A 15697-nucleotide genomic window follows, 5' to 3' on the forward strand; every position below is an offset into this window, starting at 1 on the left:
ATGAGTCAATGCAATCAACTGGTTTTCCTTAGATAGAAAACTTTGTATCAATTTGACTGTATGATCTGGTTGAACTGTAAAGTGCCTTGAGATGACATGTGTTGTGAATTTGGCGCTATATAAATAAACTGAATTGAATTGAATTGAATTTTGTTTGTTTGTTTGTTTTTTTGGAGTTTACAGATAATAGAATAGAATAGATTCCTTTATTGTCCCACAATGGGGAAATTGTAGTGTTACAGCGGCCAAAGATTATAACAAAAGTGGTCACACAAATGTAGACCTTAGGAAAGGGTATAAAAATAAAAGAAGAGTAAAAAAATAACAAATAAAATACTACACTGTAATTTGATTATTGAAAAATTCAGGCTCCTAATTCTCTTTTTGAAAAGCATCATAGCATTTCCGTTTATCGTTCAACCCAAGAGAAAGAACAGTCCAAAGGCATTACTATAAGGAGCTTTTCTCACCTCCGCTCTTTATTTTAGTCCAGTAGGGGGCGGTAGTTCCTCCCAGCGTCCACTGAGATTCAGAAGAAGCAGCTCAGGCGGGTATGACGTAGTAGTAGTTAGCGCGGGTGGACTGATGTTGCCGATGTGTCACCGTGTTGTTGACCCAGTATAACATTACTTTGCAGTATGGCTTCATTTGTAACCGAGGTGCTCGCCAGCTCCGGGAAGCTGGAGAAGGAGGACCTGGCCGGTAAAATAAGCAGGATGTCCCGGAAAGTGGAAGATACTAAGGTAGTTGTTTTTTTCTAACTAGCTTTAGCATCTGCTACTGTTAGTGTTCAATAAAGTTAGAACTTCGGATTGCTGTGAACTCCTGACTGCCAGCTAAGGTCTGCTGAGAGTTTTAAAGTAGCTATTCTCAAAAAGTAGTCTTTGATTAATAAAAATGATAATAATTTGGTTTAGTATTCATTAGATTTATTAACTGTTGCTTGCAGGTTTTCTTTGTAACATCTGGGTGTCCTTGAATGCATCATTCACACATTTAGAATCCACATTCATCATTATTTTTAGTTACCTTATCTGTCAAATATAGGTTATTTATTTTTTATGACTGCTGATCACATGAACAAACTGTACAGTGAATCATATTTGATGTTGTTTATCAGGAGGAAATGTGTGACATGATGAACAAGAAGTACAGTGAATTTTTACCAAACCTTCAAGCATCAGAGGACCTAATGCTGCAGGTTGAAACGGTCACTAAAGAAATGGAAAATCTTAAAAATTGCATCGAATCTGAGGTATGATTAAGTTATTAATATGTCTTTTTTAATTATAGATATATAGTTTATTAATGGTTTATATTTATAAGTTCAATAATAATAGAATAGGTTGTACTTGCTGCACAGTGGTTGTTATTCCTTTTGTTTCTATGGATCCAGGTGCAGCAGAACATCCAAGTGGCGGGGAACGAATACTTAAAGCTGAAGCAGCAGCTGGAGAAAAACACTATGATTATAGAAATGCTCGAACACTTAAAGGAGGTACGCTGTGTTTGTTGAAATGTGCTGCTGCTTGTTTGAGCGTTTCACCATCTAAACTCCTTTTTCTGCTGCAGTTTCACAGCGCGATGGAGGAATCCAACGAAGCTTTACAGAAGAAAAAGTATGTGGATGCCGCCACCTGTTTGAAAAAAGTAAGAGCTCCTTGTAGCCCTTCCTTCCTTACTGTGTTATATGAAGGATTCAGGTGTGAATAAATAGGTTCAAATGGCTTTATTTACAGTAATGGGGAAAAATAGCCACCTTGATACAGATTACAAAAGATGGAAATGAAAGATATATTTATATTGTTATAATAAAAAAAATCATCTATTCCAAAACAAAAATGGAAAAGATCCCTCTTTGTTATGCCAGATTAGAGCAAATTCCTTTTTGTATTTTAGGATTAGTTCATTCTATGGATAAGAAGATCTTCAAATCCATTTTAGTTCATAAGAACCCCCCCACCTCCCAAAAATCACAATTTGATTAAAAAAAAAAATTTTATGAAATAAATTTAAAGAAATAAAAAACAGCAACCTGCCAATTCCCACCGGGTCACTGGAAATAAGGGTGTTTTAATGAGATTCTTCGTCTCTCATCCTCTTCCTTTACAGGCGAGGGAAAGAGTGAATTCCCTGAAGGATTGGAAAACATCCCAGCTTCCACTTCTCAATTCTTTGAGCTCCGAGCTTATAGTGCAGAGAGAGAATTTGATTTACCACCTTGGAGACGAGTGGAAGCGTCTCGTCATCTGGAGATTACCAGCAGCCAACGGTGAGGCTAAGGAAATGAATTCATTGATGTAAAGAGGAACAAATTCAGTATTTACCTAAACTGTTGTTTGCAAATAAGAATTCAACTGGCTGGTTTATTTTTGCTGTCTTTAGACTCTGGAGGTCCAAAGGCTTTCCATAAGACGGAGCTGGTGCTGACTGATGTCTGCACTAAAGACCTGGAACCGAAGCCGGACCCTCTGCTGTGCTCCGTCCTCCAGGCTCTAGCGGTTCAAGGAGACCTTCAGAACAAAATCAAACTCTTCAGTAAGAAAGGCTCGCTCTGACGCCCCGGTTCAGGTTTTCTCTTATTCAGAGAATAAGAGAATATGCGCATATAAATATAAGTTGGTGTTCCATGGTTATGTTGGGTGTTTATTCTGAGCCAGATTGATTTTCAGTCTGGAAATGAAGGAGTTTTCCAGGTTTGAATAAATCTATCCATCCCTTTGGTCACCCATCTATCTATATTTTTTTTTCTTCAATTCATATTTTTTAGACTTAAAGATTTAGACTTATAATGTAAATTAATTTTGTATACGAAAAAAAAATGTCGATACACACAGCTTTCCGATAGTAAATGAGCAGCTGAGCAGTGAAAAATAACATTTCCCTTCATAAAGTGCAGCAGTGATCAAAATGTAAACAATGTTGGAGAGACATGGTGCAAAAGGCATTGATGTGGAAGGTTCAGAGCAGTGTAAAATTGAATAAATAGATATGGTGCAAAATGCAAAAGCATTGAGTTTAGTTCTAATTTTTGTATGATGATATCAGTTTCTAGATTTGTGATTTGATTTGTGACTTTTTCCATCTATTCATTTTCATCATTGAGCTGATTTTTTTTATATTTTATTGTCTATTTCACAAACAAAATTCCTTGAGTGCCCTTATAATAAGACATTAGGTTTTTAACATACAAGGTAAACAAAATAAACAGAATATAAAATAATTTAAGTAAGCCAGGGTTTGGTATAGGTAACTCTTAATGACATTATTTATATTGTAAATGTCCTTTCATTATTCTTGTCCCTCCTACAATAAATAAACATCCAGCCTTCCCAAAAAGCCCCTAAACAAAATCTGTTCTATGTTGCTTTATATGCTCAATCCTTTCCAGATATTGTTGAATTTGTCCATTTCCAGTCTGATAGATGCAGTTAACCTTTTCATATTGTAAATGGTTAGCATTACATCAATTAGCATCAATCCATTCATCCACTTCTGGCACAAGATCACTTAACCATCTTCTGGTTTAATGCTTTCTTTCTCGCCAACAGCTTAATTCGAAGCAATTTATAACTGTCTGTTCTTTTTAAACCGAGTCTCAAATCTCCTGAGATACATAACTTCAAAACTGGTTGGTATTCTAATTTCTATCACTTCATCAATTATAATTTTCAATTGTGCCCAGTACTGGGTTATACTACAGGAGCATCAACAAAAGATGTGGAAGTGATTTGCTTTCGTTTCCTAATAAGATCTCAAATTCAGAACATTTAGTATCTCCATGCTTCTCTGTGCAGGGGTTGCAAAATACCTTAGTCATTCTTTCACATATATTCCCTCTAAAATGTGGAATTTGTGGTTTTCTTTGAGCTGATTATAACTGCATTTTTACCACCTGGACAATGGATACTTTTAGGATGAAAAATGTAATCCACAAAAAGTCTGGAACTTTGACTGGACAATGCAAAACTGATGAACGTAATTTTGACAGATTCTTTTTTGCATTTTCTTCCTTGCGCTGCATGTCCAATCCTAGGATGTCATCTTTTTTTTTCTCTTTTTAGGTCAAGTGCTTTTGAAGAACATGCTGAAGCCGTTGGTCATGCACCCCTTTCTTGAGCTGACGGTAGCAGAGCAACAGGGCGAGGGAACCATCCTGAGCCTGGAGTGTTTATCAGAGGACCATGAGGAGCGATCCACACCTTCACAGGTCTACAAGAAACTGCTGCTGGTGTTAAAGACGCTACACTCACACCTCCTAGGTAGAATAGAGCAATAAATAGTAGTCTTTTCTTTTTTCTACTTTTTCCCCCTTGATTAAATCAACCTGCTTCATGTTTCTTAAGATGTGCCCATCGAGGATAAAAAGCTCTCCACCATCCTTGGAGAGTTGATTTGGGAGGAACTGTCAAAGTGCATCATCCATGAGTGTCTGGTCTACTCGATACCCAACAACAGCAGCGAGCTTGAAAAATACATTATTGTACGTTCTGAAAAAAAATAAAACACTGAAACTCTGCTGCTTAGATGAATTTCCTTTTGATTAAATCCACTTCTTTGTGTTGCAGGTGATTAAAGAGACAGAGGCGTTTGAGAAGGCTCTGAAGAGCATGGAGTACCTGCAGGCCGATTCTACAGACCTGCTCAAGTACGCCAGAGATGTCAACTGTCACTTTGCCAGCAAGAAGTGCAGGGACGTCATTGTGGCGGCACGCAAACTCATGACCTCAAAGATGCACAACACAGTTAAAGTATGTTTATCTAAGATGGAAGATCGTCAGAGGGCAAAATAGGATTATAATCTGTTAATATAGAGCTGTAGATTCCAAAGACTCATTTATAAGATTTGATTTTAATATTTCTCAACGAGGGCTGTAAAGAAAAAAAAAAACACTTTACCAGATTTTAAACAGCAAGCCCTTATTGAGTCCCTGTCAGAAGCATTAAGTATCGGACTGTTAAGACTTTTTTTTACCCATTATTATTATAATCTTAGAGCAGATATTGCTTTGTCTTCTTACATTTACTCGATAAAATAACAACAATGATAACAGATGTTACAAAAGTTTTAATTTAAACAAAAACACATATTTAGTAATATAACTAAACATTAACAACGGATGTTAAATGGATGGAGTGGCAATGCATGCGCTTTACACAATCTCAGTGATCAGCAAACTCAAAGTAGTGCCTCCCAACTTTCTCACTGAGCAGTGGCCAGTGCAAGAAGAAAACACTAATATTGACATCCTGTTACATTTCACTATGTGATATAGCTACAATCTATTATTTTTTTATCAGAAAAATCTCTCAAAAATCTTTGCATCTCTTAGAACACAAACTTCCTCATATTGAAGCTTAGTGGCGCCCTTAGCAGTGACTGGAAGATGGTCTGCTTTATTAAGAGTGTAGAAGAACGTGAAACCAGAACAATCCTGGAAGAAAAGCTGTTAGGGGGCTTCATCAGAACAGTCAGTAGTGGAGATTCACAGCAAACTTAAACTGTAACATCATGGTATCAACTCTGTGGCAAGACTTTAACTACTTCCTCATCAATATCATGGATAGATTCTTATTGTCGTTGTCAATTTTGACTTTTCCTCCTACTGCATTCTGAAAAGTATGTAAAACATTTGTGTTTCCAGAATTAATTCTTTTTTTCATTGAACTTTAAAATAAGTTTTTAGTTCTAAACATTAGTCTTGCTGATATTACAATTAGTTTTTATAATAAATGTTAATGATAATTATTTAAATTTTGTTTTTTATTTGGTTTTCTTGCAAGTTTCGAACTGTTGCATCAATTCTGTTGAAACTCTGAAGCTGGAAAAAATGGGAGTAAACAACAACAAATTAAAGTTTATTTTGAGCATGGTGTCTAACATTCCCAATCTAGTCTTTTCTTTTATTAAACAAAGTGAACTTCAACATCTTTGAGCTGGATTTATGATTCTGAAAATAATTAAGGGGAGAGCAGATGCAGGAAACATTTTTAATTCTTCCTCATTTGCAGTTTATTTTTACATGTTTTTTAGTGTAATTAACTCTTGGCGTATTTTATTTTAAACATATGTGGGGACTTTACTCTTTTAATGCAAAATGAATGCAGAAGTCTCACTTTAGACCTTTAAGTCAGGATTTGCTGTTTCACTCATTGGCTTCAATTCCTTCTCTCCTCTGTAAGATCAACCCAGAGTCGAAGCTGCGGCTCCCTAAGCTGCCTCCTCCCAGTTCAGAGGTGAAAGTGAAGCAGGAGGTGGTGAAGGAAGAGGTGACGATGGAGAACTCGAAACAGTTGTCTGCCTGCAGTCTGCGCCTGCCAGCCTGTCGCATCAGCGAGTCGGTGCAGCAGCTGATGGAGCTGGCAGTTAGCACGCTGTGTGAGGCTGTTGGAAGCTCCACACAGTGGTCAGTTTCAGAGATGTTACTGCGTTTAAAAAAAAAAATAAAAATCAGCTAAAATGAAACGGGACAAACCCCCAACTAATAATTCTGTGTGATCTTCTCAGCGCCTTGCAGCTCTTCTTCACTGTGAGGAACATTTTCCAGCTCTTCCACGATGTCGTCCCCACGTACCACAAGTAAGGATGCTTCCCCATCAGGTGATGGAATGTCCCTGTGAGGATGAACCTCCTGTCATTCTGATTCCTTCCAGGGAGAACTTGCTCAAATTTCCCCACCTTGCCGCCGTCCAGCACAACAACTGCATGTACCTGGCGCACCACCTGCTCACCCTGGGTCACCATTTCAGGGCACACCTGCCGCAGCCTCTGGGCGAGGGCGTGGCCACGTTTGTCGACATGGTGCCTGGATTCAGGAAACTAGGTGAGCCATAGATCAGGAAAAATTAGATCAGCATATGTGTATAGAAGAAGAAATAAGTTTCTCCAGGCCAGGAGTCAGCAACCCTAAATGTTCAAAGAGCCATATTTGACCCAAAAAATAAAAAAACAAATCTGCCTGGAGCCACAAAAATGTGAAAGTCTTATATAAGCCTTGTATGGCTATATGGGCTCTAAGCGTATTAGCCCACTATAGAAAATTATTTAAAATATTTAATAAGCATTCATGATTAAATGTTTATCCTGGAGCAAATGTCACATCATGTGACTTCTCTGCTTTAGGTTTAAAGCCTGGTTTATGCCCAGAAACCAGGTCGTCTTGTCGCTGTTAACGCAGATATGTGCCGCCCCCCCTTCCACAGACACTGGTGCACCTCCCCAAAATTGAAGCTGACAGCAGACAGTGCTGCAGATAGCGTAGCATGGAGGAGAGAAAGGAGGCCTCTGATTGGTCAGTTCAATTCAATTTGTGAAGTTCCACAATCTCCATTAGTCAGCTGCGATGTTTTCCCACATGGCTGGTGTGGGTAATGGCAGAAACTCTGGTTATTGTGCCATCCACAACGCCTGGCACAACTCGGACACTATCCCAGACACCGTGCAGGATGCTAGTTTGTAGCTCTGCGACGGTCGGTTGGTTTGCAGCTGAAGCTGAAACGGGGAGCGCCACGGCCAGTCTTTCGGGAACACTCACTGGGTCATCCGGTGTTGGATGAGGGGTTGTAGACGGTTCGTAATCGTCCCTCTTGCGTTGTGGCGTGGATAGCGAAGACCACGTTTCAAAATTGGGCATAAATCAAAAATACCTGCATCATACTTGCGACAAGCTAACTGCGACACACTGCGTGAGTATACGCAGTCCTCTCACCGGATGAAGTTCACTGCTCGCCCACCGCTCGGTTTGTATGTATTAGGTTTTGTTGCATTGATGAAATTATAGAAACAATAAAGAAATCTGATTTTTGGTGTTATTTTTATTTTGAGGTTTTGGGTGAAAAATGGAAGAAAGTTCATGTTGGGTTTTAATCCAGAGAAATTTGAGTTTAAAAGATTAAAAGGAAATAATCAACACAGAGACAGGGTTTTGTGACGTCAGCGTCTGCAGAGCGGAGAGAAGCTGCTGGCTCGGAAAACCAGCACCTTCTCACACAGATCCCTTCATGGCAAAGCCTTTTATTAAGAGTTTTACAACATCATAAGGCGGGCCTAAAACAGAAGACAGTAATGATTATCTGGGAGGATGCAGGTAATAAGATAGTGTGAATTGACCAACTGGCTGGATGGAAGTCACACAACCGTGTGATTCTGCCTCATGACCTACAGGAGGTCATAAAAGTTTATGACCCTTCTGGTTGAAACACAGGATAGAAATGTAGGATCTTCTTTCTTTCAATGTTTCATATGTCCACACAATAATTTTATAATTATCACTCTAACAGTTCACATACCTGCATCAGAGCTCTACCTGTTCTATTTGTGAACGGTTTTCCATGCTTGCAACAAAACTAGCAGCATTAGTGGAGTTAGGGTAATGCAGGTCAACAAACAACCCATATACGACTCCCCTACACTAAGGGACGGACCCCTTTGTCCGGTTCAATTTGCATATTTTCTAAGCCAAAACAAGGCGTTGTTTTTGGTCCACTCTATCAAACCTCGAACTCAATGATATTTCTGACATTTTGAATTGAAAAAGCTTCCTGGATGGGAAGCGAAATGTCTTCAAACTTGGAAACAAAGTCCAGTGGCTTATTTTTTTTAACTCTTTGTGAATGACTATGACCTGGATGACTAAGAATCTTCATCAGCATACAGCGAGTTACAATTCACTTCTTAAATCTATCTTTGCACTCATGTAATTTATCCAGAAGTTCTTCAATCGCACTTTTTCTCTCATTCCTAACTTGGTGGTCAGCTGCAAAATTTAGCATGCCTTTCCTGGAAATGCCTTTTCAAATGACTCTTTTTATTATTTGACAACTTCTCATTACAAAGCAAACATGTAGACAATCCTTCCCCATTGGTAATGAAAGCAAATGATTCGGACCATTCTTCTTTGAATCATCTGTTCTCGTCACCTCTTTCTTTTTTCCCCTTTGGGATCCATGGCCCAAGTTTACAACAGCCACCTGTCTGGCACCGCGCATCGCTGAAACGTGTGTTGCAGCATCCTCAATGCTTTTTTTCCCCCACCTATTGATTTTTGCGCAACATCTATCTGATCAACATCTATCCTCTGATCAGTTTTTTTTTTATCCAATCACTTGTCCTTCAGCCAGTTGGATGCACTTCAATGAGGCCATCGTCTATTTGTTTATCCATCAACACATTAGTTTGTTTCTCTCTTCATTTATTCATTCAGCTGTTCTCAGCAATTCATCCATTCATTAATTAATTCGTCTGTCGTCATCCTTTATACCTTTTATCTTTGTTATCTTGTCTCTCTATCCATTCCCATTGAATATTCTTCATTCTTCCTTACATTTAGTGAAGCATATTGGATTTGTCTTTTAATCCCTAAATTGTCTTTGTGCACTCTCCTTTTAAATCTACACATGGTTCAGACTCTTCTCTTTTTAGTTTTTTTATTTGATTTCATTTTTTTAGGCGCTCAGTGTTTCTTGGCTCAGCTGAATGTCCAGAGAGCGGAGCTTCTTGAAAGACTAGCCACTGCTCACAACTTCTGCAACCTTGATGACGAAGACAGCTACATTGCAGCTAGCAAAGCAGTAAGACAGGTGGGTGGACGGAGACTTTTAGTGGTCTGGGAAAATTAATTTTATCATTTTGAAGTTGTCTAATTTTGTAGGTTTTGTTGTGTTTTGTACTGCAGCAGGTTTATATGAGGCTGCAGCCATGGGAATAAAAAAAATCCCTTTATAGTTGTTTAATGCTGCATGTAAAATGCAGAGGAATGTTTTGGACGGGGAAAAGGGTAAATTTATTAAAGGGTAGTATTGTTTTTCATTTGACGCATTAAAAATTATGACCAAAACAGTTTGATTTATTTCTTTTTGTTATATGTTTCATTCATGCGCAGCTTCTGGTTACTTACTAATTTCTTCCCGTCTCTGCAGGTCGTTCATCAGCTGAAACAGCTGGGTACAGTGTGGCAGGATGTGCTTCCAGTCAGCATCTATTGTAAAGCCATGGGCAACCTGCTCAACACGGCCATCACAGAGATTATTACGAAAATTATGATGCTTGAGGTTTGTTGATTTATTTATTTTTTCTTCTTCTTTACATTAATTACATTTACATTCATTTTTCCATGTGTTTTTAGGTGTTACTGGTATGTAATGAGTTACAAGTCTCCGGCTATAAAAACTACACCCAATTTAAGCCCTGATCACACTAGTTGTTGATGAGGTTTTAATCTCTGTCAGGATTTTTTTTTTTTATGTCTCACTGACTACAGTGAGTATATAGAGGCTCTCGGTACCCATAAAGTGAGCAGATCTTGATCTGTGCAGAATTTTTTCCCTTAATTTCTTTCTTTGGTCTTCTTTGATTGGATCGGATTAATGCAAGTAAATAAATAAATAAAACAGCAGAAAGGCAGCAAAGCCTCACTTCATGACCCGCCTGCACAGTAAACCAGATAGAGGATTTTGATATATTAAGAATATAATTGGAACTCAGTATCTTAAAGATAAAACACAGCAATAGAGGCCGTGCACTCTCCCGTACTGTCCCTTGTTATTTATTTATTTTTTTTTTTTCGAAGCTCAGATTATCACTTTTTTCCCTTATATATCTTTTTTTTTCCATCTGCGCTCTTATTATTGGTTAGGTATTCTGTCACACAGCCGGTGGGACAGACTGTGCAACTCCAAACAGGCCAAACCTGACTGTTTTCTTTTACGAATGAGAGATTTAACTTTTTATTTCCTCCAATGCGGATGTGTTTTACTTTGTAACTGATTCTCTCTTTCTGTCATGGACATGCTGAGGATTAATGTATGTTGCTGTAAATAAAACTACCAAGTGGTGTTTCTAAGCAGCTCTTATAATGGTTGAATTTTGCAGCAGATACAATAAAGTTCAAACCATCTTGCTAAAATGACCGAAGCCATCAATTATTGACTGATTTGTTTTCAATACACAGTTTTTTTGTTTTGTTATGTTTTTTCATTTCTCCATTAGCCTCCTTTCAATATGTGTATAAATATATATATTATTTATGAAATACGTCACAAAATATTTTAGAGTTCTTAAACATACAAAATATATTTTTTTAATAAAATTTAAAGATATTATGTGAGAGAATACCTGCAAATTTATTCTAATATAGACTCAAAACAATGTGGAAAAGGTTGGAATATGATTTTAGCATTTTTCCAGGTGTGGCTAGGAAAACTTCATTTATTACAGGCTTTATTTGCTGTTTTGTTTTCTAAAAGGTGTAATAAACCATCCAAATATCGGTTATGTATGTATCGCCCTTTTTGAATTAGACATTTTGTCATGTAAATTGTGTATTATCTCAGGAATTGTCCATATTCATTTTGTTTATCTTTTCTTTTTTTTTTTGTTGTGCAGGATATTTCGTCTGAAGACGGGGAGCACCTCCATACTCTGTGCCAAACCATCATCGAGGAAGGTCCGCTGGTTTTCATTCCTCTGGCTGAGGAGAACAAGAATAAGAAATATCAGGAGGAGGTGCCGCTCTACGTGAAGAAGTGGAGCACTTTTAAGGAGCTCGTCATCGTGCTGCGAGCCAACCTGCAAGAGATCGTTGACAGGTTAGAAGCACCCACAGGGCAAAGATTGATTTTGAAAGCATGATTTCTGGTATTTTCTTTGCTTTTTTTATTTAAATTTAAATATTTGAAAACTGTTAAAAAAAAACATTGATATAAATGTATTTTTGGTATTTTTCTTTAAGCATTTAAACATTAAATAAGTTATTTTACATTAAAAAAAACTGGTCCGTTCAACAGTAGATTCTATTAGTTCTGTGGTATCTGTGAAATTTTCTTTACAAAAAAAAACAAAAAAACTAACTTTATGTTTATACAAATGTATATGTTTTAACAATAAATATTGGAAATAAAAATATAGGTGTGTTAGACCAAGTTTTTTGGTGTATTTCCTGGTAAAGTTATTATCTAAAATAACTAATAAAATAAAATAACCCTCTAATTTTCTTAATGATTTCAATTTGTTTTATTTTTCTGGAATTGTTCTTCACAGGTGGGCTGACGGTAAGGGTCCGCTGGCTGTGGAGTTCACCAGTTCGGAGGTGAAGGGTCTCATTCGAGCTCTGTTTCAGAACACGGAGCGGAGAGCTGCTGCCTTAACCAAAATCAAATAAACAATAAAACCACCAAGAAGAATCCATTACATGTTTTTTTTTCAGTGGAAAACCTCACTTCGCTACTTTAAAACTTTCTCCTGCATGAGAAATTGTCTAAACCGGAGCTAACCACGAGTTGGAACCAGTCTTCTCTACAAAGATAACTGTGTTTTTCAGCTGCATCATTTCCTCTGAGCTGCTATAACCAGAGGTTTTCCTTTGATTAATTTTTCAGGGTTAATCAAAATCTGTTTGTTTTTTTTGTTTGTTTGTTTTACATTTCTCTTGTTTTTTTATTTTTCTGGGCTTTACGTTTGAAGTTCAACATCTATAGACATCTTCCTGCAAACGAAATGATTCAGAATTTCTCTGTAATGTATTTATTATTTTACTAAATAAACATCTGTTTTCCTCACATGCAAAAGAAATAAACAAACCCTGTCTAAATTTGTAGAAAATATATTTTCCTTGCAGGCTTTCCTTGATGATGTGATCAGCCTATATGGCGTTTGGGATTAAATGCTTACAACTCCAAAATTGTGGTTCATGAGGTTGTACTGTTAAATTTCTATGAGTGAGTTAATTAGTTTATAATGCATCTACCCTAAATAAGTTTCCCATTTTAAGGTAACATGTCAAACACACCACTTCCTTATGTGATAAAAGAAAAATTCCAGAAGGGAAGAGAAATGGAGACATCCATGTCTGGTTTAAACTTGGTCACAATTTCCACATTCATGAAGGCGCCATCAGTTCAAACAGTTATATGAAAAATAAATGATAATGCCCAGCTCTTTTACAGCTTAGGAAAGTTTTGAGTTTAAGAGATGAATAAATTTGGATGTGGAATTAAATTTTCTAACAAAAGTTGAGTTGCCCTGTGAATATGCAGATTTGTTTAAGTGAGATGCTCAAAGCTGGCTGCAGCTTTGCAGTGATGTTTGCTTTGATTATACAGAGAAATAAAGTTGGTTATTGTGATAAAGATGTCCATTATGGGAAAATACTTTGATTATATCAGACTGTAGGATTTCACAAAAATGAAGGTATGTGTCCCTAAATTTGCAATCTGGTTTACCGCTATGCTTTTGGAGAAAAAGTAACTTATTGAACGTAATATGACTCTCTTAAAGTTAGAAAATAAATATATGTTTAATAATGATTACCATCCTCACTCTGTATGGAAGTAAACATGGATGGATCCCTGTCCAACTCTGTCACAGTTCCCATTGTTTTAAACACTTTGATAATAGCTACTAGATATAGAAGCTCATGGCCTCTATATTGCAATTTAATGACTTATAAGTAATATATATAAATATATAACATTTATCTCAGTGTTATACCATGTTCTTTTGTCTCCCACTTTAAAGATTGGGGAAGTGAGAAACTCATTTAATCCAAATTATGTTTACAACCCTGGGAAAGAAACCTGGGTCAATTTAAGAAAAAACGTTTGAGTAGCATTTCATTGTTCTCAATAACTTCTTAGATTAGCTGGATTCGTAAAATGATTCAGCACACAAGCACTATATACACACACACACTGCTCAAAAAAGAGGGGAACACTCAACACATCCTAGATCTAAATAAATGAAATATTGTCATTTAATTCTTTTTTCTGTACAAAGTTAAATGTGCTGACTACAAAATCACAATGGTAATCAAATGTATTAACTAATGGAGGTCTGGATTTGGAGTCACACAAAATTAAAGTGGGAAAAAAACTACAAGCTGCTCCAACTTTGATTTGATGTCCTTAAAATAGGTAAAAATGAGGCTCAGTATTGTGTTTGGCCTCCATATGCAAGCATGACCTCCCTACAACGCCTGGGCATGCTCCTGATGAGGTTGAAGATGGTCTCCAGAGGGATCTCCTCCCAGACCTGAACAGTCTGTGGTGTAATATGACATTGGTGGATGGATCAAGAAATTATGTCCCAAATATGTTTAATCGGATTCAGGTTCAGGACATGGGCAGGCCAGTCCATAGCTTTGATGTCTTCATCTTGCAGGAACTACTTACACACTCCATTTACATCAGGTCTAACATTGTCCTGCATTAAGAGAAACCCAGGGCCAACCGCACTAGCATATGGTCTCACAAGGGGTCTGAGAATCTCATCTCGGTACCTAATGGCTGTCATGCTACCTCGGTGAGAACATGGAGGGCTCCAAAGAAATCCCAACCAACACCATTACTGATCCACTGCCAAACCGGTCATACTGAGGGATGTTGCAGGCATCATAACCCTCTCGACAATGTCTCCAGACTCTGCCATGTCTGGAAAAATGTGCTCAGTGTGAACCTGCTTTCATCTGCAAAGAGCAGTGAGCAATATTGGTGAATTTGCCAATCCTCGTGTTCTCTAGCAAATGCCAATCATTCTCAACGGTGTTGGACTGTGAGCACAACCCGCATCTGTGAACATCTGGCCCTCATACCATCCTCATGGAGTCGTTTTCTAACCGTTTGTGCAGATATATGCACATTAGTTGCTCTGGTAGTGCTTCTCCTGTTCCTCCTTACAGAAAGGCAGAGGTGGCAGTCCTGCTGCTGGGTTTTTGCCCTCCTACAGCCTCCTCCTCATCTCCTGATGTACTTTCCAGTCACCTGGTCGTGTCCCACGCCTCTGGAGACTCTGCTGACAGTCATAGCAAACCTTTTTTGCCACAGCTCGCATTGATGTGCCATCGTGGAGGAGGTGCACTACCTGAGTCACAGATTGTAGAGACCGTATCATGCTATCACAAGTATGAAAACACCACCAACATTCAAAAGTGATCAGAACATCAGCCAGAAAGCCTTTGTACAGAGACGTGGTCTGTGGTCCCCACCTGCAGAACCAATCCTTTATTGAATGTGTCTAACTTACTGCCAATAATTACCACCTGTTGTTTATTCTAGTTGCACAACAGTGTGTGAAAATGGTTTTGTTGCTTCCGAACAGGAGATTCTGATTTAGTTGAGGTACTTTTGTGTTGTTTATGAGTTTTTTTTTTTACTCTTTATTTTTTAGCAGTATGTATATTTATATGCATGCATAATTTTAAAATTTGTATCTCTGCTTCTGTATCCTTGAACCCCAGTCGGCCTCGGCAGATGGCCGCTCACACAGAGCCTGGTTCTGCTGGAGGTTTCTTCCTGTTAAAAGGGAGTTTTTCCTCTCCGCTGTCGCTACAAGCATGCTTAGTGTGGGGGATTGCATCGCAAAATGGTTTCAAGATTCCTAGCAAGAAAAAACATTATTTCTCCAGCCGTCTTCTACTCTGGAAAGTATGACAAAAAATAATTATTTCAAGCTGGATTTGAACCAACGACCTAATGATCTTCATTAACTCACTACAGTCCTCTGCGCACTGTCAACCATATATCTCAAGTCCGACACTGATTAGAGTAATAAATCATATAAAGCTAAGCAAGAGAGTCTACATTTTAGATATAGTTTATTCGAAGATATCTTTACAAATAACTATATTATGTATTTATTGTTTTTAACGTTTTGATAGAGGACTGTGACGCGTGTATTTGCTCGGTAGAGGGCGCTGATGCACTA

The 15697-nt window shown here is 37.8% G+C and overlaps 1 protein-coding gene across 1 annotated transcript; it reads left to right on the forward strand.

The window, feature by feature from the left end:
- The first annotated feature begins 545 nt into the window (after positions 1 to 545).
- Positions 546 to 12568, forward strand: zw10 (zw10 kinetochore protein). The gene is made up of 16 exons (XM_038307486.1): positions 546 to 743; positions 1121 to 1255; positions 1397 to 1498; positions 1573 to 1650; positions 2113 to 2272; positions 2386 to 2538; positions 4065 to 4262; positions 4347 to 4483; positions 4569 to 4751; positions 6184 to 6407; positions 6509 to 6580; positions 6655 to 6824; positions 9449 to 9579; positions 9919 to 10050; positions 11384 to 11586; positions 12038 to 12568. The coding sequence occupies exons 1-16, from the start codon at positions 639 to 641 to the stop codon at positions 12156 to 12158; spliced, it is 2304 nt and encodes a 767-aa protein (XP_038163414.1). The 5' UTR covers positions 546 to 638; the 3' UTR covers positions 12159 to 12568.
- The last annotated feature ends 3129 nt before the right edge of the window (positions 12569 to 15697 follow it).

This window comes from Cyprinodon tularosa, unplaced genomic scaffold (assembly GCF_016077235.1).
Source record: "Cyprinodon tularosa strain WSP-4 unplaced genomic scaffold, ASM1607723v1 ctg610, whole genome shotgun sequence".
Classification (NCBI taxonomy): Eukaryota; Metazoa; Chordata; class Actinopteri; order Cyprinodontiformes; family Cyprinodontidae; genus Cyprinodon; species Cyprinodon tularosa.